This window comes from Mustela erminea, chromosome 1 (genome assembly GCF_009829155.1).
Source record: "Mustela erminea isolate mMusErm1 chromosome 1, mMusErm1.Pri, whole genome shotgun sequence".
NCBI lineage: Eukaryota > Metazoa > Chordata > Mammalia > Carnivora > Mustelidae > Mustela > Mustela erminea.
The window spans coordinates 220,265,333-220,288,307 of NC_045614.1; the positions used below are offsets into that span (position 1 = coordinate 220,265,333).

The window sequence follows — 22,975 nt, forward strand, 5'->3', positions numbered from 1 at the left end:
GGCTTTGCGGGCGTCGCCGTGCTGACAGCGTGTTGTGCACGTGAGTGGGTCCCGAGTGACTCAGGGCCAGCGGGACTGTCCCTGGAGGCTGGGGGCCCAGGCAGCTCAGTCATGGTGGAACGGTCTAGGCTTCCAGTGCCGGGCTCTATAGGCGTGCACCAGGTGGGCACAAGGACCACCGTGCTCTGCCGTGTACCGCTTCCGGGGTCCCGGGTTTCTCCCAGATGCTGCCCAGTTTGTCTGATGGGGGCCTTCCGGGGTCGCTCAGTGTCCTGGTCCCAGGGCCGAGTGTAGTCAGCATGGAACCTCCCCTTGGCCCTCCCCCTTCCTGGCCAGCTGGACCCCGGCCTGTTAGAGCAACATGGCCCCATGGTGCTCCGGGAGGGTCTGTGCCAGGCCGGGAACCTCCCTCTCAGGGCAGAAGGCCCTGCTGGCCGCCCCGCGCCCTCTCTCAGATCCTGTCTGGGGGGTGTCTGGAGCCAGGCGCTCAGTCTGGGGAGCGGACTCTGCGTCCCGGATGGGCCGCGGTTAGAAGGACACGCTAGGGGACCCTGCAACCCTCAGTGCCACTAGCCTGTGTGTGACCGTCGGGAGTGTGGGTGCACGTAGATGCGTCGTGCCCGCCGGGGAGTGCAGCGGCCACACCTGCTCCTGCACCTGTCCCCGAGGGACGTGCAGATGCCCCCGCCCTCTCTCACCGTCCCTACCATCTCGCTCTCCACAAAGGAGAGGAATGCTTCACTGCTTGCTCTCCGTGCCTGTAATGTTAACTCGTTCGCAAGAGAAAGCATCTCCCTCTCCCGCCACCTCCACTCACGTTTTCTTAGTGCTCTAGGCTCGTGGCGGCTCCGGGCGCGGCTCCGGGCCACTCCTTGCCGTCCTCTGGGCCCCACAGATCTGGGTGAGCAGCCCCCACAACGCCACCGGCTACTACACGGTCTATGGGGAGGAGGCTCTGCACGCCGACCACTTCAGTGCCCGGCTGAGTTTTGGAGACACCCAGACCGTTTGGGCGAGGACGGGCTACCTGGGTTTCCTCCGCAGGACGGAGCTCACCGATGCCAGTGGAGGTGAGGCTTGGCCCCAGCGCAGCCATGGTGGTGCCCATGTGCGGAGGCGCCCGGGGTCCCCGGTGTCCCGCGGGTGTCCTTCTGAGGCGTGTGGACCCTGTTCACAGAGCGACACGATGCGCTGTACGTGGTCGGGTCTCTGGACGAGACACTGGAGCTGAGAGGAATGCGCTACCACCCCATTGACATCGAGACGTCCGTGGTCCGAGCCCACAGGAGCATCGCCGAGTGGTGAGTGCCCCGCTGCCGCCGGCGGCCCCCCCGGGGGGCTCATCTCCACTCCGTCCATCTCAGGCCACGGATCTGGCTCCCAAATCGTGAGGCCCCTCAGTTGTCCTGACGTGTTCTGCTTTTACTTTTTAAATTTCAACGGTCTTGACTCTTGATGTCTTTCCTTGGTAGGAAGCTTGAACTGGGTCAGGTCAGCGTCGAATAAAACCCTGGGTTCTCACCCAGGACCGCAGTCAGAGTAGAGGTTCCTAGAGCGCGCGCCTGGCCCAGCCCTCCCCTTGGTGACGACGTCCCCCTGTGGGGTGGAGTCAGCGAGCGTCCGCGGCCGTCTCACCCTCTGTGTCTGGCCCCGTCTCCCGCGCGTCGTGAGGCCGGAGGCTGTGCCTGCCGCATGACGCCACCGGTCTTGTCCCCGCAGCGCCGTGTTCACCTGGACCAACCTGCTGGTGGTGGTGGTGGAGCTGGACGGGCCGGAGCAGGACGCGCTGGACCTGGTGGCGCTGGTCACCAACGTGGTTCTGGAGGAGCACCACCTGGTCGTGGGCGTGGTGGTGCTCGTGGACCCCGGCGTGATCCCCATCAACTCGCGGGGCGAGAAACAGCGCATGCACCTGCGGGACGGCTTCCTGGCCGACCAGCTGGACCCCATCTACGTGGCCTACAACATGTGAGCGCGGCCGCGGCCGTCCCAAGCGCTGTGCCCTTCCCGCTCTGCGGGGACAGACCCATCTCCAAGCCCCCCGTCTCACGTTAGAAGCCGCTTCCTGGGCCGGAGGGAAGAAACGTCTTCCTCTCCGAGGACATTCAGGGGGACAGGAATGTCAGTACTTGAACGGAGGGCTGCCTGGGGGCGGCGGGCCCGGCTCGGGCTGGGAGGGATTGCAAGTGTGCTACTGTGTCGCGAGTTGGCACTTTTTTTAGGCTAAAAATACAGTTCTTGATTATAAAAATTCAATTATTTATTCCCACTTCCTGTATAGACTTTATGCCGGGAAGAGCTTGAGGCCCCTGTTCCGTGTGCTCCACTTCTGTTTCGCAGGGAGGAGCCGGGGGGCTGAGGGGGTCCTGGCCAGCCCCCCGACTCTGCGTTCGCAGGGCACTTCCCGTGCTGGCTCGTTGCAAACGCCACGAGCACGCGTGTGCCCGACCGTCCGCGCTTGTGGTCACGGAGAGCCGAGAGGCGCCGCCGGCGGCGGTCAGGTTAGATGCCTGCTTTCGGGCGGAGGGACCAGCGTTTGGTCTTCGGTCTCCATCCTGGGTCTGTAGCTTCGTGCTGTCCAGTTAACGTCCTTGGTTTCCCGCCGGCGCCGTCTCAGACCTCGCGGTCTGTGGGATTGCGTTGGATCGCTACTTTTATCTCTCTTCAGCGGACTCGGAGGCCTTGGGGGCAGCCCCTGAGGCGTCGGGTCCTCGGTGGCACCCGTGAGCCCCCTGCCGCCGTGGAGGGGCCGTGGACAGAGCCTCGTGTCCCCGCCCCCGCCCACCCCCCCGGGCTCTCCCAGTTTGAGTCGTGTGCCTATAAAACTTGGCCAAACCACATTCAGTTATTTCATTCAAACTCGGTGAAACTGACGGATCTAGTATCGTAAGAAACCGAAATCACAGACGAGAATGTAAAACCCTTTAGATACGTGTAAGAATTTGAAGCGAAGCTCAAATCTAAGATTATTTTTCTATAGCGGTTGGAGAGTATGTTATGAAGTCCTGGGGTCTTGGGGGTTGAGGTGGGAAGTTTGTGAAGTACGCATGCGTCCTGGGAACAACCAGGTGTTTCTGCCGTTCGCCTGCAGCAGGGCCTAACAAAGCTACGATCAATTCGCTTCCATCTTAAATTCACCACCGGACGGGTCTGGCCAGCCGGGCCGGCTCTGTCGTCTCCTGCTTGGCTACAGGTAGCACATGCGTATCAGTTCGTTTGCCTGTGGTGTGGCTGTGGTGGAATGTGTTACGGCTTACTGGAATTCTAACAGTCCTGTTGTAATTGTGTACATGATCGGTATAGCTTATGTTTGACGTGCAGGGGTTCTAGCGCTGGACCAGCGACAGTCCTCAGACTAGAACGCCGGCAGGGAGAACTACCTACCCTGATCTTCATGTTGTAGTTTTACAGCAAACAAATCCTGTAAAATTTTTGTATCGAGAGGTCAGTGGCAGTAAGACAAAGTGTCTTGTAAATTAGGATTTCAAGAAGCACATTAAAATGTTTTAAAATTGCTCTCTGGGAATTCTGTATATCACACTAAAATTTTTTTATATCATTATGTTAATAAAAGGTATTGACTTTGTAATTCTGTCCTTTGAAATGTGTGAAATGTTTTTTAAATAACTCCAAATAAGATGTATTTTATTATGCATTCTTTTTCTAAATATAAAAGCATTTATGCTTACAGGATAAGATCTAGAGAGCGCATTAGAGTGTGAGGAAGAGAAGTAAGATCTCCTCTTACCCTACCTCCTGGTAACAGCAGCATCTGCATTTGATGAAAAGCCTTTCAGGGATTAATTTTTTCTTTATTAAAATTTTTACAAAATTAGGACCCTATGCTTTTATATCCATTTTTGTACTTAATAAATTACAGACTTTTAATCTGTCACAGATATTCTTCTACATGTTTTAACCACTGTGTCCTCTGGCTGTGCGGTGACTCACGGCTGTTTTGGTCCTGCGGGCCCCGCAGGGACAGCACCGAGTACCCGCCGTCCACAGTGGCAGCCGTGGTCTCCGACGAGGTTCCGGCAGGGAGAGTGACCAGGGCCGAGCTCATCCCCGTCTGAAAGCCCATGTGGGGTGGCCTCTTCCCAGCAAGGGCCACGGACCCTTGGCCGACACTAAAAGGAATCCTTGCCAAAACTGATAGTCAAATAAGTGGCACGGCTGGTCATGTTAAATACGTTTTCATGTGTCGTTGTGATTTCTCATTTGATTCATTCTGTTCAGATCTGCTGACTTTGTGCTCAAAGTTTTTTTGGTTAATTTGTAGGAGCCATTTTATATTAAGAATTATAACGTCCACATATACAGTCCATACCGTGTCTAGTAGGTCATTTGCATCTTGATACTGTTTGCTTTAATTTAGGGTTTTAAGATTTTTATTTATTTATTTGAGAGGGAGACACAGAGATAGCATGAACCGGAGGGCAGGGGGGGCGAGGGGGAGAGGAGCAGAGAGAGAGGAGGAAGCAGGCTCCCCGCTGAGCAGGGAGCCCGATGCGGGGCTCGATCCCAGGACCCTGAGATCATGACCTGAGCCGAAGGCAGAGGCTTAACCCACTGAGCCACCCAGGCGCCCCAATTAAGGTTGTTTTTTAAATGTTCTAGTTATTTTATGCAAAGTATGTTTACTTTTGCTTAATTTCAGATTATGAATATAGCTGATTTGTTTCAAAGTGAGTCTACTGGGACCATCAGCATAACCATGATCTCCTCCTGGAGATAACCATAACCATTCCTCCTGGAATGGAGCCTCTGCTTTGGATGAGAAGCCACTGAGGCAGGAGCCTGGTCCTCCTGGGCCAGCTCAGAAGCTCCTGGCTCCACACGGGGAGAGGCAAGCTGAGAAGACCCGAGGATAGGACTGCCCCCATCTGGTCACCGAGCTCTGAGAGTGGATCTGTCCCTCAGAAATGGGCCATTGCTCCCACTCCCGGGTCTAGAACCCTCGCCTGCTGGGGGAGGCAGGCTACAGGACAGGTAGCTCCTCGGCTCTCCCCAAAGGAACCCACAGCAAGAGCTTCAGGGCCTGGAGAAGTTTGAGCATAAGGGCACTTTTGTTTTTAAAGATTTCATTTATTTATTTGACAGAGACACAGCAAGAGAGGGAACCCAAGCAAGGGGAGTGGGAGAGGGAGAAGCAGGCTTCCTGCAGAGCAGAGAGACCAATGCGGGGCTCTATCCCAGGACCCAGGGATCATGACCTGAGCCGAAGGCAGATGCTAAGTGACTGAGCCACCCAGGGACCCACAAGGGCACTTTTTAAAAATGTAGGAGTTGTGGCGAAGGCCACTGGAAAGAGATTCAGAGATTCAGTGAAGGTACTGGTTACGATAAATCCCAAACACTGAACTTGGGTGCTGTTTTCTCAGTGAATCCCACATTGGGTTGAGTTAGGCTCTAGAGCTGTCCACACGTCCCCCACCCCAGCCTTGCTGAAAACAGTGCAGCAATCAGCTGGCCTTGCAGAAGCCTAGCAGCAGCAGGTGTGGTCAGTGGAAGAGACTAGGGTCCTGCCCAAACCACTGGCATGCCCACCCCATGCTTTAATTCAAAGACAGTAGCAGACTGAAAGTAAAAGAATGGAAAAAGGCAATTCTTGCTGATAGCACCTACATGATGGATGAAGTGGCGAAGCTAATATCAGATAAAATAGAGTCTAACACACACACAAAAATTGCTGGAAGAGATAAAGAGGGACGTTTTATAATGACAAAACAAGTCCTCAGGAAGGCCTAATAATTATAAAAATATACGCACCTAACCGTAATAGATCACCAAAATACACAGAGCGGAGACCGACGGACACGAAGGAAGGAGTGGTAATTGAAGACTTCAGTGTCCCGTTTTCTCTCTGTGGAATAGAATAACCGGGCAGACGACCCACAGGGACACAGACCTGAACAGCAGTAGAAATCCGCTGGACACAGGCGTGTACAAGACACTCCGTTCAGGAGCAACAGAATATGAATCCTCCTCAAGTGCGCATGGAAATTCTCTAGGCTAGGCCATACGCTGGCTGTAAAACAAACCTTGGTCAATTTTAAGAAGCTAAAAAATCACACAAAGTATGATCTTTGACTACTGTGGAACAAAATGAGGATCAGAAGGAAAAAAATTGAGAAACTGACACATCCCTAAATAACCAAAGCATCAAAGAAGAAATGAAAAGGGAAATAAAATACTTTGAGATGAATGAAAACGAGGACAACATATCAGAATGTATGGGATGCAGCTAAAGCAGTGTCTAGAAGCACATTTATAGTCATTGATGCCTACATTCATTAAGAAAGAAGGTCTCAAATCAGTAACTTTCTACCTAAAGACACTGCGAAAAGGAGAGCAAACTAGGCCGAAAGCAGGAAGAAGAAAGGAAATAATAAAAGTGGAAGTTAACAAACAAGCCACAGGTAGGGCGCTGGGGTGGCTCTGTCACTGAGTGTCTGCCTTTGACTCAGGTGATGATCCCAGGGTCCTGGGATCAAGTCCCACGGTGGGATCCCTGCTTGGTAGGGAGCCTGCTTCTCTCTCCTGCTCTCTCTCTCTTAAATAAATCAAGTCTTTAAAAAATAAATACATCTTTTAATATAATAATAATAATAAACAAGTAACAAAATCCAAGAAATACTGGTTCTTTCAAAACTGACAAAACTTAGGTTGACTGAGAAGAAATAAAAGACTCAAGTTGCTAGAATCAGAACAAAAGAGAGTACTGCCGACCTTCTAGAAATAAGCAATATTCTAAAGGAATACTATAAATAATGGTATGGCAGTAAACTGGATGAGTGGACAGATTCCTAGAAAGACACAAATGACAAACCCTGACTTAAGAAGGGGACAATCTGAACAGACCCAGCAAGGAAAGATGACGGATAATTGAAAAACCGCCCACCCAGATGGCTTCACTGCTGAAATCCACCGAACATCTGAAGACCATTTAATACCAGTTCTTCACAAAACCTTCCTGGAAGTAGAGGAGGCCAGTATTACCTGATCCAAAACCAGAGACTACAAAGACCGGAAAACAAAAGGCCAGGGTCTCTTACAAACATGGACAGAAAAAATCCTCAAAATAAAAAGTGTGGAGGGAGTTGGGGAAAAAAGCAAATAAAACCCATCAACATACAGAAAGCTACGAAAGAATCATATACCATAACCACGTGGAATCAACCCCAGGAATGCAAAGCTGTCCTGACATCTAAGACTCAGTCAAGGTAACATACTGTACCAAGAGAGTGAAAACCCAAACCGCATGATCATTCTCAACAAACGCAGAAGATTGGCCGGGGGCACCCGGCACTCCTGGAGTAGAAGTCGCTTCCCAGGAGAAAGGGCACCGACAGCCCCCAGCTAACATCATGCTTAATGGTGAAGGAGGGGTTGCCTCCGCCTGAATCAGGACTGTTTGTTCATCAGGGTGTCACACAAAGTGCGGCCACCAGAAGAGGAGGTGGGGACCCCCGTGGGTTAGACCCACACACCAGCCAACAGCCTTTCCTAAGGGAGGCAGCTGCAGTCTGGAGCTCGGGGCCCTCAAGCTCTGGGGATGCTGAGTTATCCCCCGCCTTCCTCTGCTCTCGGGAGGCCCACCGTACCGGGAAGACAGCACAATTCTAGAAGGACCTCTAAGGCTGATAGGGCTTTTTTTTTTTTTTTTTTTTTAAAGATTTATTTATTCAACAGAGATCACAAGCAGGCAGAGAGGCAGGCAGAAGGGGAGGGGGAAGCAGGCTCCCCGCTGAGCAGAGAGCCTGATGCGGGGCTCGATCCTGTGACCCTGGGATCAGGACCTGAGCCGAAGGCAGAGGCTTAATCCACTGAGCCACCCAGGCGCCCCTGATAGCGCTACTTTACTAATCTGGTCTTTCCTAACTTTCTGAAGACAAAAATCACCTAAGTTCTTGCTCAAGCAGCCTCCCCACCACCCTGGCCCCGGCCCTGACCTGGGAGCCAGGCTGTGGTGTCGCACAAGCTCCTGGGGTTAGGGGGGCGGGTTGTGCTGGGAGCCAGGAGCCTGCTCCCTCCCTGGTGCCCACCCCTGCCCCTCCCAGACGGTCTCCCCGCCCCCGCCCCACCCCAGCCCCGGGGAGAGGTACTCCAGGCGCCCCCCCTGTTACGAGGGGCCCTGGAGGTGGGCGTGGGGTCTTCGGAAACACCCGGGGGCCTAGGGCTGTGCTCTCAAGGAGGTCCCCGCCTCAGCCTCAGCCCCTGCTCTGCCCGCACCCACCGCATCCTGCTCCCTGGGCAGGGCCAGTGCTCAGGGACTCCGTGGCCTTCCCACAGCTTCTGTGCCTGCGCGAGCTGGGAAGGGGTGCGCCCCACACCACCCCAGGACATGACGTGAGGACCCCTCCTCTCCGTAGCAGGGAAGCCCGGCGATCGTGCAGGGGCCCTGGTGCCCGCCGGGATGCTTGTGGTCCCGAGGGTGGAGGATGGGCCCCCAGCAGCCCCAGAAGCGCGCAGTACTCGTCACAAATAGGGTCCCAGGCCTGGCCCCAGGGTCTCTGCCCTGTCAGAGACAGACTCTCTGGCCACTGTGGGTCGAGCCCGGGGACCCGGGGGCACAGGAAATCGCGTGTGGCTGCACCGCCCTTGTGAAAAGCAGCCCCGGAGAGGACGGAGGTCGGTGAAGAAGCGGAGCTCCCTTCCTGGAGGCCCGAGTGAGTGGCTTTTGCTCCGGGATGAAGCCAGGACTATTTCCCGCCCTCACCTCGCCACCCTTCCCCCTGCCCAGGGCTCGCCCTGCCCAGCTGGGGATGCCTGGGGCAGCTCCTGGGTCGTCAGACCTGCTGCCCTCTGTGTGGGGACCCTAAGTGGCCATTCACAGGACCGGACACGGCCTGTGCGGCAAGACGGGTCCCACCGAGCAGAGGTCCGAGGAGGACCACGGGCCCCTTACAACCAGAAGGCCCCCAGGATCCCTGCAGGTGGCCCTGCTTCCCTCTTTGGGGTGAAGGAGCACCCCTGGGTGCGGGATCCGCGGCACATTCCACGGCTGCCCTGGCAGCCTTCCGGGGGCCGGTCCAGTGCAGCTGGTTCCTGTGTGGTCTGGCGCCAGGGGGACAGGCCCGAGCCGAGTCCCCTTGAGCTGCTTGGTCGGCGGCCGGCAAGGGAGCCGCAGCCGGGGCTCGGGCCGCCGCTGGCCGTGGGGGGCGCCGTCCTCTGCGGCCCGCGGAGAGCCGGACGCTGCCCGGAGCAGGATCCTTACCCCTCCCGGTCCCTCCCCGCGGCGGTCACCCCTGTGCTCCCCCAACTCCTCTCCACCCCTTCCCGGCCCTCCCCACCCCCCGCGGGACCGGCGGCTGCAGACCCGCCCCCAGGGGCCGCCCCTCCCCCGCCCCTCCCCTCCCCCGCCCCGCCCCGCCCCCACCACGCCCCGCCCCGCCCCCTCCCTCTGCGGCCGCCGCGGGACCCGCTGTGGTCCGGTCGCACCTGCCGCGGCCCCGACCGCCCTTCCCCCGCCCTTCCCAGACCAGCCATCGGATTGCGGCCGCCCTCGACCGGCTGTTTCGGTTTCAAGGTCGCGTCTCTCGGGGGACGGCGGGACACGCGGGGGCCCCGGGCGTGTGGGGAGAAAACCTGCCGAGCCCGAAGGAGACCAGCCGTGGGCAGGCCGGGGGTCCCTGGGTGCTGGCCTCAGTCCCCAGCGCCACGCGCCCCGCACCGCCGCCTGCGCCCGGGACCCCCTCCCCCCGTCCCCGTGACCCGTGACCCGTGACCCGTGACCCGTGACACGCCCCCCCCGGCGTCGGGCTGATGAGGACCGGGGGGGCCTCGGGGGCCAAGCGGCCTGGACGTCTGTGCGGAGCCGGTGGCCGGTGGCGGTCCCGGGGCAGCCCAGCCCTCAGCCGCCTTCCTCACCCCGCACCTCCCGCCCCACCCCTTCCCCCTCCTCACTCCCAGCTCCTCCCGCCCCTTCCCCGCCCCCTTCCCCGCCCCTTTCCCCGCCCCCTTCCCCGCCCCTTTCCCCGCCCCCACCGCTCTGGGCCGCGGCTCTCCACTCTGCACCCTGCCCCATCTGTGCTTGTCCCTTCACACCCCAGCCCTGCTCACCACGCCCCCATCCCAGGGTCCCTTGTCCCGCGCACCCGCCCGGCTTCAGGGAAGGCGCAGGAGGGCGAGGCGGCCGCCGGGGGTCCCTCTGCTCCCCCTCCCAGGCTGGCGGGTGTTTGGCTCTGGTTTCGGTCCCGGCCACGAGAACGGTCCCGGCCACGAGAACTGTCACCGCGTTCTTTATTTAATGCGAATACAAGCAACCGCCAGGCGTAGGAATTTCCAAATCTGTGCACTTAAAAGCAGCAGCAGCAGCAGAAGGGGGTCGATAAGGTCCATGGGGCTTTTCTGGGATGTGACTGTTCATATTTATAAATTGATGATGTGAATTATTTGAAACTGATTTATTTGAATTCGTGGATACCCAAGCTCACAGCTCAGCTTGCCACATGCACCGACCTTGCCAACCGCCGTGGGCAGGCCCAGCCTCCGCACACACGCGGCAGTGCCAGGGCCCTTCCCAGACTGGAGGCCACGGGAAGGGAGCCTGTCTGCAGAGAGGCGCACCGTCCCCGCCACACAGCCCGCGGCAGCAGGTGGGAGCCGCGCAGGGAGTCCGCAGAGAGCGGGACTCTGATCCTCAGCCCCGGCTAGAACCAAAGCATCGGTACTTGACGGTCGTGAGACACCGGCTTCCTGCAGCTCGGTGAGCGACGGTGTGTGCTCAGGACCCACAGCTCCCCGCGGGGAAGGGGTCCGGCCTGCGGCCGCACTGTCGGGGGAACAGGTGGCCTGTCGGACCCCCTTACGCCCTGAGGGTTCATTTGCACGGAAGGTAAACCAATTTAAGGGCAAAGCTTTGTCTTTCTGACTCCAAGAAGCACACGTGCCCAGAGCATTTCTGGGGGCAGCGTGGCAGGCCTGGGTTAGGGCTCTCCACAGCCATGATGGCGGCCGAGCACACACTTCCCAGAAGGAGGGTGGCCCGGGTCCCGTGCCCCCGTCAGCAGACGCGTGTGCCGAGCGGAGCAGAAGGAGCGACGGGGCCAGAGTCAGCCGTGGGAAGAGGTTGTCGGCTGCTCGTTGACAGAGCAAGTCAAGCTTCCTAATTAGCTACAGCGCGGCGGGAAAGCTCCGTTCCTACTAGCTGCGAGCCCCACTCTCTGCTTCCTGCGTGACCCTCGTCCCTGTCACAGCAACTGCTCTGCCGGCTCACTCGCGCTCAAAGAACTCGTGGCAGGCGGTGGTAACCATGGCAACAAAGGCCATAAATTCCTGGAAGTCACATTCGCCGTCTCCATCACTGTCCAGAGTTTCCATGACTTTGTCCACGACCTCCTGCTCCTTGACTTCCTACGAGATAGAAGAGAAGCTGCCCAGCTTGTTTTTAGTTGAACTTTAGGGCCTTCGAGACACGATTAATTGTTGGCTGGCTTTCATAATTTGTGCCAGAAGCAAGTTAAGATAGAAGATGCCCTGAAATACCAGAAAGGTCTTTAATCTCTGGGGGTCCGAGTGTCGGTTCCACCCGTAGGTCCTGGGGGACCCAAGCTGCTCGACAAAGATGAAACGGAACAACAACCTGCCGCTCGCTCTCACCGTGCCTAAAACCAGAAACGCCCGGAGAGGGATGCAGTCAAGACGCCAGAACGCATTGTGAGCAAACATCTTGGAAGAAAACATGAAATTTTGGTTCCCCTACGTGTTTCACTGCTTCTGGGAGTGGAATGAAAGTTTTCAGTGGGTTTTCATGTTTGAAAAGTGGGTTTTGGGGGGCACCTGGGTGGCTCAGTGGGTTAAGCCTCTGCCTTCAGCTCAGGTCATGATCTCAGGGTCTTGGGATCGAGCCCCGTATTGGGCTTCCTGTTTGATGGGAAGCTTGCTTCCTCCTCTCTCTCTGCCTGCCTCTCTGCCTACCTGTGATCTCTGTCAGAAAAAACAAAAACAAAAAAACCTACAAAAGTGGGTTTTTTTTCCTGGAATGACTCTTGGGAACAGACCCTAAATTTGTGAAGTCCTGTCTTCTTTCTGCCCCTCGAGTTGCTTTCTGGGTGTCAGGGGACCTTCCTGCCGGCCCTGCTGACTGTCACTGCTGCTGAGCGGATGGGGTTACCGGTCTCGGAGGCAGACACGGGGCAGGGCTTTAGGCGCGGTGGGAAGAACTGGCGCCAAACTTGCACGGACAGCCTACGTGCAGGCTACAGGGAATCAGCCGCGGGGCCAGAGAGCTTGGCCCGAAGCAGTCGGGGGCACGTCCACAAGCCGCCTTGAAGAGAGCATACGTGCAGGACAGATTCCAGCGGGGCTGGTGGGACCTGGAGACATCTGCTAAGACGGACGGGAGGGACGCTGTTTCGATTACGTTAGATTCACCCCAAACCGAAATTACCCCAATAAAACCAGGTCGGCTGATGTTGATGATACCTCGATCCACTTACCACGAGTTATTTGTCTTTTATAAATTGTGGTTCCTACATGCTAAGCTTTCCCTGTTTTCAAACCAACAGTTTGTGATGAGTGATTGTTTTATGTAATTTACATTATTTTGTAATAACTTCGTCATCACTAATTACTGATCGTTGCTTGTTGGGCTGTCCCTGTCGGTTCAGGGCTTGACAAACTCTGTCTCCCTTCACCCTAGAACCACCCTCGTCTGCAGAAGAAACTGCGAGTTCGGGCCGTTAGGTTAGAAGGTGGGCGGGCGGGGAACCGAGCGCACAGGCGGGCCGCGGCTCGAGAACCCGAATGCCTGAGAAAACCCCACAGTCAGCCCCAGAGACGCCCACCCCCGCGAGCCTGCTGGTACGTCCCGGGGCTCGCAGCGACGGCGTGTGTGGGTTGGGGTGCGGACAGGAGTCCCCCAGGCGGCCCTGCAGACGGCGGGCGCTGCCTCGCTGCCGGAACCCGGGGCGCTGCCGCCAGTCCGGCTCAGGAGGGCGGCTCCACGGCCCGGGCTGCGGGGCCACACCGGGTGTCCTGGCACCGTTCCCGGAATTAGCGCTTCGTCAGACCCTGGCGCCCTGGTTTGTGGTCTGGCCGTTTCCTGTGTGTGGCCTGGGTTCTGGGCACTAAGGGAAGGTCAGTGACCAGCTGGACAGCAGCCCGTGGCCTCAAGGGCACCAGACGGGGCGCAGTGCAAAGACTGACCTGAGGGCAGTGGGGACGGGGGCGGCTGTGGCCGTCCGCGCACCAGGCCGGGTGTCCCAGAAGCCGGGGCCGTGTCCTCGGGCCTGCGTCTTCCGCGGTGAACACAGGACGCCCTCAGTGACCACGTGCTGAGTGAACGGCGTCTGGAGGCACTGATCGTGCAGCTAGTGCAGGCACAGCCCTCCCGGACCAGAGCTCACTTCTGACCCTTCCTCGTGTGGCACGTCATGACGACACTTTCCATCCCAGCCGCCCTCATCACTGCTGGAAACGTCCCCATCTGTCCGGAAGTCAGCATTACCTGCAGCCTGTGCTTTGGCCTTGGAGACAGCAGTTTCTCCTGGCTGCTGCTACGGTACACCAAGCATGAAAATGAGAACGGGGCCATCTGAGCTCGCCTCTAACATGGGGGTTCACTGGGGCGCCGGTGGCTCAGTGGGTTAAGCCTCAGCCTCCGGCTCAGGTCATGGTCTCAGGGTCCTGGGATCGAGCCCCACATTGGGCTCTCTGCTCGGCAGGGAACCTGTTTCCCTCCTCTGTCTCTGCCTACTTGTGATCTCTGTCTGTCAAATAAATAAATAAAATCTTAAAAAAAATAAAATGGGGGTTCAGTTGCACGAACATGTGTGGAGAACCAGCCTACACCAGAACCACCTTCAGGCAGCCCAGAAGAGAAAGCGCAGAGTGGTTTTATGAGTGGACGGAGATTGGATAAACTGGATTTTAAAAAGCGAGACTCACCTCTAAAAAGTGGGGGAGCTCACCGTTGATGAGCTCCTTGAGTTCGGATTTCTTCAGCTTGTGCTTGTCACCCTCCCTTCCGGAGTACTGACGGAAGACGTCGATGAGACTCACCATGGCCTTCTCCAGCTCAGACATCCTGGGGTCCACAAAGGAAAGATGCCCTCTGGCGCTTTCTGCCTTGTTTGTGCACAGAACAGTTAAGCGTCAGCTCTACAGAATTCCGCCCAGAGCAGGGGCCAGACCGGCCTCGGCTCATCCTGCTCCCGGCCAGGAGCCGCTTCCCCGTTCTCTGCCCGCCCTTCCTCGTCCCTGTGGCCCCATCCCACGCGCCCACGTGCCCGGCTTCCGCGCGGGTTTGGCCCATGGGGGACTTCAGCAGGAGGACGGGGCGGCGCCGTGAGGGGGTCTGGAGGCCGATCCTGCTTCCTTCCCAGTAGGCCACGCTCTGCCCTACCGGGCTCCAAGATGAAGAGACAGAGAGCAGGGAGCAAAGCGCCGACCGCCCGACGTTAGAATCGACTAGAACCAAGTAAGTGACCAGGAAGGAAAGGAGCAGCAATCAGCGGTGCTCCTGTGAGCCGAGCCAGTGAACAACTGGCCAACAGAGGAGGAAAATCCTGTTGGTAAAGTCACGAAGCAGCACACACATATTCAGAGTAAGTTTAGCAAGAAAAGTGCAGGTTCTTCTTCAAGATTCGAAGGTTCGTAAAATGCAGGAACTTGCTTTCCTTTGAAATAATATGTAAACAGTGTGTGTTAAATACAAACCCTTAAGGGATTCTTCTTTGATGGGTGTGAGCAACACGACCGGAAACCGCTGGAAATCGAACGAGAAACAAATACGGCAGAAATGCCACAGATATTCTTAAACGCAGAGCAGCGTCTCAGGGACAGGTCGAAGACGACCCACCGGAGACAACAAGGTACCGCAGGCCGCGGGGCCGGGCTGGTCCGGAGGCAGGACGGACGGAGCAGCAGGAGGCTGAGCCGGCCGGGCCCCTTGCGGTCTCCCAGCCTCCAGCGCGCCCTGCGGGGCCCCAGGGTCACTCAGCTTCCTGCTGTCCCCTCCGCCGGACCTCCGACCGCGGCCCGAAAACAGGAAATATCTGTTTCGTCCTGGGACTTGGGAACGTTTTACAAAGGACAGCCCGTCAGCTGCTCCACAAAACTGAGACAGCCAGAGACGTCCAGCGACCGCCGGCCTCGAGCGCCCGTCCGTGAGCTCAGCTGAAAGTAGTTACGAAACTACATCTCGTTGAAAAATCACCCCCATGTCGGATACATCACTTGTATCTAAACAATATATTGGAGGAAATAGTTAACACCTCATTTCTGATATTTTTTACTTCTGATTTCTCAGAGGAGAAAGCATTGTGGATTTTTGTCTTGACCTGCCCTCTGCTGCAGTCACCTTACTAATGATCAGTACCCTTTGCTCTTCAATCCCTAAAAATCGGATTTATCACACATGGACGGAACAAGTCAGATGGATTAAAATCTTTAACGTTAAAAGAAAATCTTTAATGTTTATTCATTCTCATCCTTCGCACCCAGGTTTTCAATTATTGATTTTGTGTTTTGGAAACAAAACAAAAGAACCCAAGGAACATTTGCATTATTCTGATGTTTCTCAAAGTCTGTGATCATTTGGGGAAGGAGAGGCTGACTTATTTTTCCATAAAGTATGACTAGTGGGATTTTTTTAAAAGGAAAAGCATAAAACATATATTCCATGTCCGAAAGCTCCATGTAATGTGACTTTCTTCATAACCACATTGAAATTAATTAAAATGTTTTTCCTTTTAAATTCTTCCCTGCGTTAAAGCTTATCTTCTAAGAGAAACGGAATCAAACATCTGTATTTCCTTTCTGCTTAGTTCCCTGAACGTTACTCCTGGGCCAGTCAGCCTCTCAGTCCTGCCTTAATCTCTTTCGTGGAAACCAAGAGGCTCCTGGGCTCTGAGTGCCCAAGGACGCATCCCCGGGACGCGGGAAGGGGCCCTACCTCCCGGTGGCAAGTTTAAACCCACCGAACCCCGGTTTCTCTGACCCACTTTGTCACCTCCCCACCAAGCCCTCCCAGCTGTGCTCGGACTTCTGGGTGGTCCAGGCCCCGGGACTCTGGCGGCAAACCCTGGGCCTGGACAGGAGCTCCGGGGAGAGAAAACGCTCGTCTTTGGAGTGGGGCTGGCTGAGCTCGGGCTGCTTCAGTCTCCCGGTGGGGCCCAGAACCCCCCTGAGGTCACGTCCCAGTGGGCTCTGAGTGGGGACCGCAGCCCACTGGGGTCTGAAGTCCCACTGGGCCAGCCGGGCTCACGTCCACAAGGCGGGACGTGAGCCGTACCAGCAGGTCTCAGGGGCCTGGGGAGCCGCCACCTTGTTCCCAGCCCTCCTTCCTGCCCCCCAAAGAAAAGAGCAGGTTGTCCCCGAGGGTCCTCACATCAGCGGCTGCGGGCTGCTCCGTGTCCCTCCCGGCTGTGCTCCCGAGTGGCCCGGCGGCCGCGGGTCGGCCTCTTATCCCTTCCTGGCCCGGCCCGGCGGGTGCGGCACTGCGGGGCCCGCAGCCAAGGGGGAGGCGCGGGGCGGGGGGGTGCGGCTGGGGGCGGCGGGCGGCCAGGCCTGCACACAGGGCCGCATTGAGCTCGCGGCCACCCGGGGCCTGGCTCGGGAGCCAAGCCCACACTCCGGCCAAGGAAGAGAGTCCTAGGGGGCAGGAAGCCGGGCGTCAGCTTTCTGGGCGGCTTTAATTATACATGAAGATCGAAGGCCGGGGGTGGGGGGGGGACTGAGCCCGTCCTTGATGCAAACAAAGCACATGCTCAGCCAGACCAAGACTGCAGCACTTCCAAGTCCAGGCTGAGCAGGGGCCTGGGGGTCGCGGGCTGCTTTCCGGGGGGGCCTCTGCACCACCCCGCGTGGCCCCCAGCCCGTCCCTGCACGGCCTCCCTCACCGCCCCCTGAACGGCCCCCCTGCGAGGCGCACACCCGCACCCCGGCCCGCCCCCCACGCTGGGCCCGTCTCCTGACTCGGGTTCACGGAGGCCACGGTCGCACCCTACAGAACCCGCCTGCGGGCACCGCTGTCCAGTCACCGTCTGCTTCACCAGCAACTTCTTGACTCCTGGACACGTGGAAGTGTGTCCTGGGCACAACGCTGGGCCGTGAGCCTTGGGGCTTGAGTTGTCCCCTCCTGGCCACTAGCCTGTGCCCACACCTGCCTGCATGGAACCTGAGTGGCCTGGGCTGGGCCCGCGTCCTCGGCTGCCCACGGGCTGCTGAAGGGCCCCGTGCTGGGCACGCTCCGGGCGGCAGGGCTTGCCCGCGTGCGAGGAAGGAGCGATGGGGCCCTGGGGCCGTGCACCCCGCACTAGGGGCGGCCAACCCTGTGCTCGCTCCGCAGCGCCCACGCCACAGCCGCTCCCGCAGGGCAACGAGGAGTGTGGAACCTGCCCATCCGGCCGCCGGTCGCCCAGCACGGTGCCTGCCCTCGGGTGGCCCGCGGCTCGGCCTCCCGCACAGCCCAGGGCACTGGTCGCGCACCCCGCGCCAGGCTCTGTGCGAGCAGAGAGCAGGGAGAGGGTGCTGGGCTCCGTGGCGGAGAGGGGACGGTCACCTGGGAGAGGGGGGCTTTCAAGCGCTGGGACCCCCGCACTTCCTCTCCCGCCGCGCAAGACCAGAAGAGCACGGGGCACGCGGCCGGCCCGGCTGAGGGCAGATCTCCCCGGGACAGGGACGTTCCCGCCCCCAGCCGCAAGGGGTCCGGGGCCCAAAGCGCCTCCGTGGCCTTCGCACTTGCAGCTCACGCCAGCTGCTCTCCACACTGCCTGGTTAGGGTCTCCTCTCGTCACCCCGGACCCCTGCGCTAGTCCTGCGTGACCGTCAGACCCACGCCCGCAGCTCCAGTCCCCGGGAGCGGCTGGCCCCGTAGCGGCGGGAACTACGTTCTGGAGTAAACCACGTAGCCTACAAGTGGCCCCACGCGTGGCTGCTTTTGGATCAGGCTCCTGACTTTCAGCGGGGGTTGGGATTTCAGAGCAGTGCAGGGAGCTCCAGGCGTCAGCATGCCTGGGTCCACGGAGGTCGTTGGCCGCGGACGGCAGCCTGCTCGAGCCGGCCCTCACCCGGGCCGTGGCACAGACCCCAGGTCTGGGAACCCAGATCTGACTGGAACCACAACAGTGAGGGCCACCACCGATCTACGTGGGGTCGAAGCTCCAGTCTCGTGAGGGAGGAGGGCCCTAGACGGCCACCGGTACCACCAGGCAACTCCTCCAGGCTGTCCCCAAGGCACCGGCAGCTGCTTGCTGACGCGCACAGAGTGGAAATGAGGATCTGAAAGGAAATTCTTGCATCTCTTCGGGGTAACTAGATGTGGGCTCTGCGCTGGCGTTAACTCCTGGGGCCACAACACGGCGCCGAGGCCCCCGACTCCTCCGCGGTGTTCCGGTGCCAGCGTCTTCCCCGACCAGCTCCCTGTGGCTGGCGCAGGGGCTCTCCGGGTCCTCGGTTCTTCAGCTCCTGAACGGGCCCCGGAACGACACACTCAGCGCGGGCAGAGCCTTCCCAGGCTCCCTCGCACACGAGCGGGACCAGTAGGACGGAAGAACCGGGGGCCTAGAGCTGCCCCCTCTATCATGTCATGGACGGAGCAGGACTGCAGCCGCGGGAGAACTGGAGAGATCCGTGCCGTCGTCAAAGAGCTGGTGCAGACGAGGGTGGTGATACCACAAACCCACTTAACCTGCCAGCATAGCCTTTGGGGGCGCCGAGTCCGTTGTGGCGGACGGAGACAGACGGACGGGACGGACGGGTCAACGGTGACTTCATTCGGAGCCGCCAGGTGGGTGTCTCTCTTGGAGGAGACCTAACACAGCGCCTGATCCTTGGTATCAGCTGTCGATCTGACTGCGGCCTTTTCCTCAAAACCAATCACTTTTTTTTTTTTTCTTGGTTAGTGGTTTTATTTTTCAACTTAAATTCAATTAATTAACATACAGTGTATTACGACTTTCAGAGGTAGAGGTCAGTGATTCATTAGTCTTACGTGACACCCAGTGCCTGTCACATCCTGTGCCCACTTTAATGCCCGTCCCCCGGTTACGCCATCCCCCCTTCCCTCCAGCAGCCCTCAGTGTGTTTCCTATGAAAAGTCTTTGATTTGCCTCCTTTTCAGATTTCTTCTTGCTTTACTTTTCCTTCCCTTCCCCTATGTTCATGTTTTGTTTCTTAAACCCCACATACGAGTGAGATCGTAGAATTGTCTTTCTCTGACGGACTGACTTTGCTCAGCAGAGTCCCCTCCGGTTCCATCCACGTCGATGCCAAGGGCAGGACGTCTCCCTTTCTGATGGCCGAGTCACATTCCGTCGTGTAGACGAACCCCGTCTTCTCTGTCCGTGCATCTGCCGACGGTCGTCCGGGCTCTTCCCGCAGTCTGGCTATTATGGGCGTTGCTGCTATGAACACTGGGGGGCAGATGTCCCTTCAGATCACTCCATTTTTATTTTTGGGGTAAATACCCAGTATTCTGATTGCTGGGCTGTAGGGCAGCTCTATTTTCAACTCCCGAGGAACCTCCGTGTTGTTTTCCAGAGCGGCGGCACCAGCTTGCGTTCCCGCCAGCCGTGCAGGAGGCTCCCCTTTCTCCGCATCCTCGCCAGCACCTGTCCTTTCCTGACGTGTTGAATTTAGCGGTTCTGACCCGTGTGAGGTGGGATCTCACTGTGGTTCTGATGCCGAGTGACGTGGAGCACTTCCTCATGTCTGTTGGCCATCTGGATGTCTTCTTTGCAGAAATGTCTGTTCATGTCCTCTGCCCATTTCTTGATTGGATTATTTGTTTTTTGGGTGTTGAGTTTGGTAACTTATAGATTTTGGAGACTAGCCCTTTATCTAACATGTCATTTGCAAATATCTTCTCCCATTCAGTTGTCTTTCAGTTTTGTCAACTGTTTTCTTTGCTGTGCAAAAGGTTTTGATCTTGATGAAGTCCCAAGAGTTCACTTTTGCCTTTGTTTCCTTTGCCATTGGAGACGTGTCTAGCAAAAGAAGTTGCTCTGGTTGAGGTCTCAGGTTTCTGCCTGTGTTCGCCTCTAGGAATTTGATGGAGTCCTGTCTCATATTTGGATCTTTCATCTATTTTGAGTCTATTTTTGTGTGTGGTGTAAGATATGGTCCAGTTTCATTGTTCTGCATGTGGCTGTCCAATTTTCCCAGCACCATTTGTTGATAAGACTATGTATTCCACTGGATTCTTTCTTGCTTTGTTGAAGATTAGTTGACCATGGAGTTGAGGGTCAGTTTCTGGACTCTCTGTTCTGTTCCACTGATCTATGTCTGTTTTTGTGCCAATACCGTGCTGTCTTGATGACAGCTTTGTAATGCAGCATGAAGTCTGGAATTATGATGCCACCAGCTTTGGTCCCCCCCACCCCCACCAACATTATTTTGGCTATTTGGGGTCTTTTCTAGTTCCATACAAATTTTAGGATTATTTATAGGAGGCCTGGGGAGCTCAGTCAGTTAAGCATCAACCTTCAGCTCAGGTCATGATCCCAGGGTCCTGAAATTAAGTCCCACATTGGGTACCTTGCTCAGCAGGGAGCCTGCTTCTCCCTCTGCTTGTGCTCTCTCCCTCTGACAGATAAATACATAAAATCTTTATTAAAATAACACCAAATTTTCAGATTATTTATTCCAGCTATGTGGAAAAATGTTGATGGCATTTTGACAGGGATTACATTGAATATATCGATTACTCTAGGTAACATAGACATTTTAACAATATTTGTTCTTCCAATCATGAGCATGGAACAGTTTTTCCATTTCTTTGTGTCTTCCTGAATTTCTTTCATGAATGTTCTATAGTTTTCAGAGTACAGATCCTTTGCCTCTTTGGTTAGATTTATTCCTAGATATCTTATGTGTTTAGTGCAATTGTAAATGGGATCAATTCCTGAATTTTTCTTTCTTTTGTCTCATTGTTTGTGTATAGAAATGCAACTGATTTCTGTGCATTGATTTTATATCCTGCCACTTTGCTCAAATCCTGTATGGGTTCTAGCAGTTTTGGGGTGGAGTCTCTTGGGTTTTCCACATAGAGTATCATGTCCTCTGTGAAGACTGAGAGTTTGACTTCTTCTCAGATGCCCAACTCCTTTTCTTCTTTCTGTTGTCTGATTGCTGAGGCCAGGACTTCTAGTACTATGTTGAATAGCAGTGGTGACAGTGGACATCCCTGCTGTGTTTCTGACCTTAGGGAAAAGCTCTGTTTTTCCCCATTGAGAGTGATATTGCTGTGGGTTATTCATAGATAGTTTTTATGATATTGAGGCATTTTTCCTCTATCCCTACAGTATGAAGAGTTTTAATCAAGAAAGGATGCTGTACTTTGTCAAATGCTTTTCCTATACCTATTGAGAAGATCTTATGGTTCTTGTTCTTTCTTTTATTAATGTGTTGTAGCACATTGATTGATTTGTGGATGTTGAGCCACCCTTGCAGCCCAGGAGTAACTCCTGCTGGTTGTGGTGAATATTCTTTTTAATGTACTGTTGGATCCTATTGGCTTCTTGGTGAGAATTTTTGCATCCATGTTCATCAGGGATATTCTCCTTTTTGGTGAGGTCTTTGTCTGGTTTTGGGATCAAGGTATTGCTGGAGTCATAGAAAGACTTTGAAAGTTTTCTTTCCATTTCTTTTTTGGAAGCAGTTTCAGAAGAATAATTATTAATTCTTTAAGTGTTTAGAGTTCCCTGGTAGAATTTCCATGCAGCCCTGGAGTCTCGTTTGTTGGGAAATTTGTGATCACTGCTTCAATCTCCTTGCTGCTTATGGGTCTGTTCAGGTTTTCTATTTCTTCCTGTTTCAGTTTTGGTCACTTATACGTTTCCAGGAATGCATCCATCTCTTCCAGTTTGCCTAATTTGTGGGCATATAGTTGTTCATGATGTGTTCTTAAAATTGTATTTCTTCAGTGTTGGTTGGGATCTCTCCTCTTTCATGCATGGTTTTATTCATTTGGGTCCTTTCTCTTTTCTTTTTGATAACTCTGGATAGGGGTTTATCAATCTTATTACTTCTTTCAAAGAACAAGCTCCTAGTTTCGTTGATCTGTTCTATTGTTCTTTTGTTCTATTTCATTGATTTCTGCTTTGATCTTTATTATTTCTCTTCTCCTGCTGGGTTTAGGCTTTCTTTGCTGTTCTTTCTCCAGCTCCTTTAGATGTAGTGTTAAGGTTGTGTACTTGAGATTTTTCTTGTTTCTTGAGAAAGGCTTGTCTTGCTATATACTTTCCACTCAGGACCAACTTTGCTGCATCCCAAAGATTTTGAACAGTTGTGTTTTCATTTTCATTTATTTCCATGAACTTTTTTCAATTCCTCTTTAATTTTCTGGTTGACCCGTTCATTCTTAGTAGGATGCTCTTTAACCTCCATGTATTTGAGTTCTTTCCAACTTTTCTCTTGTGATTGAGTTCTAGTTTCAAAGCAGTGTGGTCTGAAAATATGTAGGGAATGATCCCAGTCTTTTGGTACCAGTTGAGACCTGATTTGTGACCCAGGATGTGATCTATTCTGGAGAATGTTCCATGTGCACTTGAGAAGAATGTGTATTCTGTTGCTTAAGGATGGAATGTTCTGAATATATCTGTGATGTCTATCATCTGGTCCAGTGTGTCATTCGAAACCCTTGTTTCCTTGTTGATTTTCTGCTTAAGTAATCTGTCCATTGCAATGAGTGGGTGTTGAAGTCGCATATTATTATCATATTGTCAATGTGTTTCTTTGATTTTGTTATTAATTGAGATATATAATTGGCTGCTCCCACGTTAGGGATATAAATATTTACAGTTGTTAGATTTTCTTGTTGGATAAACCCTTTACTTACGATATAATGTCCTTCCTCATCTCTTATTACAGTCTTTGGTTTAAATCTATTTTTTCTGATATAAGAAATGCTACCCCAGCTTTCTTTTGATGTCCATTAGCATGATAAATGGTTCCTGTCCCGCTCTCACTCTGGAGGTGTCTTTGGATCTCAAATGAGTCTCTTGTGGACAGCATACTGATGGGTCTT

The 22,975-nt window shown here is 55.1% G+C and overlaps 2 protein-coding genes across 7 annotated transcripts in view; one reads left to right on the forward strand and one right to left on the reverse strand.

Annotated features, from left to right (window-relative positions):
- DIP2A (disco interacting protein 2 homolog A) overlaps nt 1-3,888 on the forward strand; it is a 96,538-nt gene extending 92,650 nt beyond the window's left edge. For 4 of the 5 annotated variants that reach the window (XM_032358012.1, XM_032358019.1, XM_032358036.1 and 1 more), the window contains 3 exons: nt 896-1,070; nt 1,178-1,301; nt 1,720-3,888. In XM_032358012.1, the coding sequence (XP_032213903.1) occupies nt 896-1,070; nt 1,178-1,301; nt 1,720-1,972 (552 nt within the window). In that variant the 3' untranslated portion in view covers nt 1,973-3,888. Of the gene's footprint in view, nt 1-895; nt 1,071-1,177; nt 1,348-1,463; nt 1,669-1,719 lie in introns of those variants that run through there. The other variant, XM_032358044.1, reaches the window with a different exon arrangement.
- Nucleotides 3,889-10,222: 6,334 nt separating this feature from the next.
- Nucleotides 10,223-16,569, reverse strand: S100B (S100 calcium binding protein B). Of its 2 annotated transcripts, none has more exons than XM_032358089.1 (3): nt 16,337-16,569; nt 13,894-14,073; nt 10,223-11,358 (listed from the first exon to the last, which is right to left on the reverse strand). In XM_032358089.1, exons 2-3 carry the CDS (start codon nt 14,029-14,031, stop codon nt 11,218-11,220), a joined length of 279 nt encoding a protein of 92 aa, XP_032213980.1. In that variant the 5' UTR covers nt 14,032-14,073; nt 16,337-16,569; the 3' UTR covers nt 10,223-11,217. The 2 variants fall into 2 exon arrangements, with proteins under 2 accessions (XP_032213980.1, XP_032213974.1); XM_032358083.1 differs by having other exon boundaries at nt 13,894-14,069; nt 16,337-16,563.
- Nucleotides 16,570-22,975: the final 6,406 nt, after the last annotated feature.

Bases quoted from the DNA above. Each gene is read 5' to 3' on its own strand.
- S100B (XM_032358089.1), bottom strand. From the start codon at position 14,031: ATGTCTGAGCTGGAGAAGGCCATGGTGAGTCTCATCGACGTCTTCCGT. The intron at 11,359-13,893 runs GTGAGTCTCGCT...TCTATCTCGTAG, and splicing joins AGCTCCCCCACTTTTTAGAG to GAAGTCAAGGAGCAGGAGGT.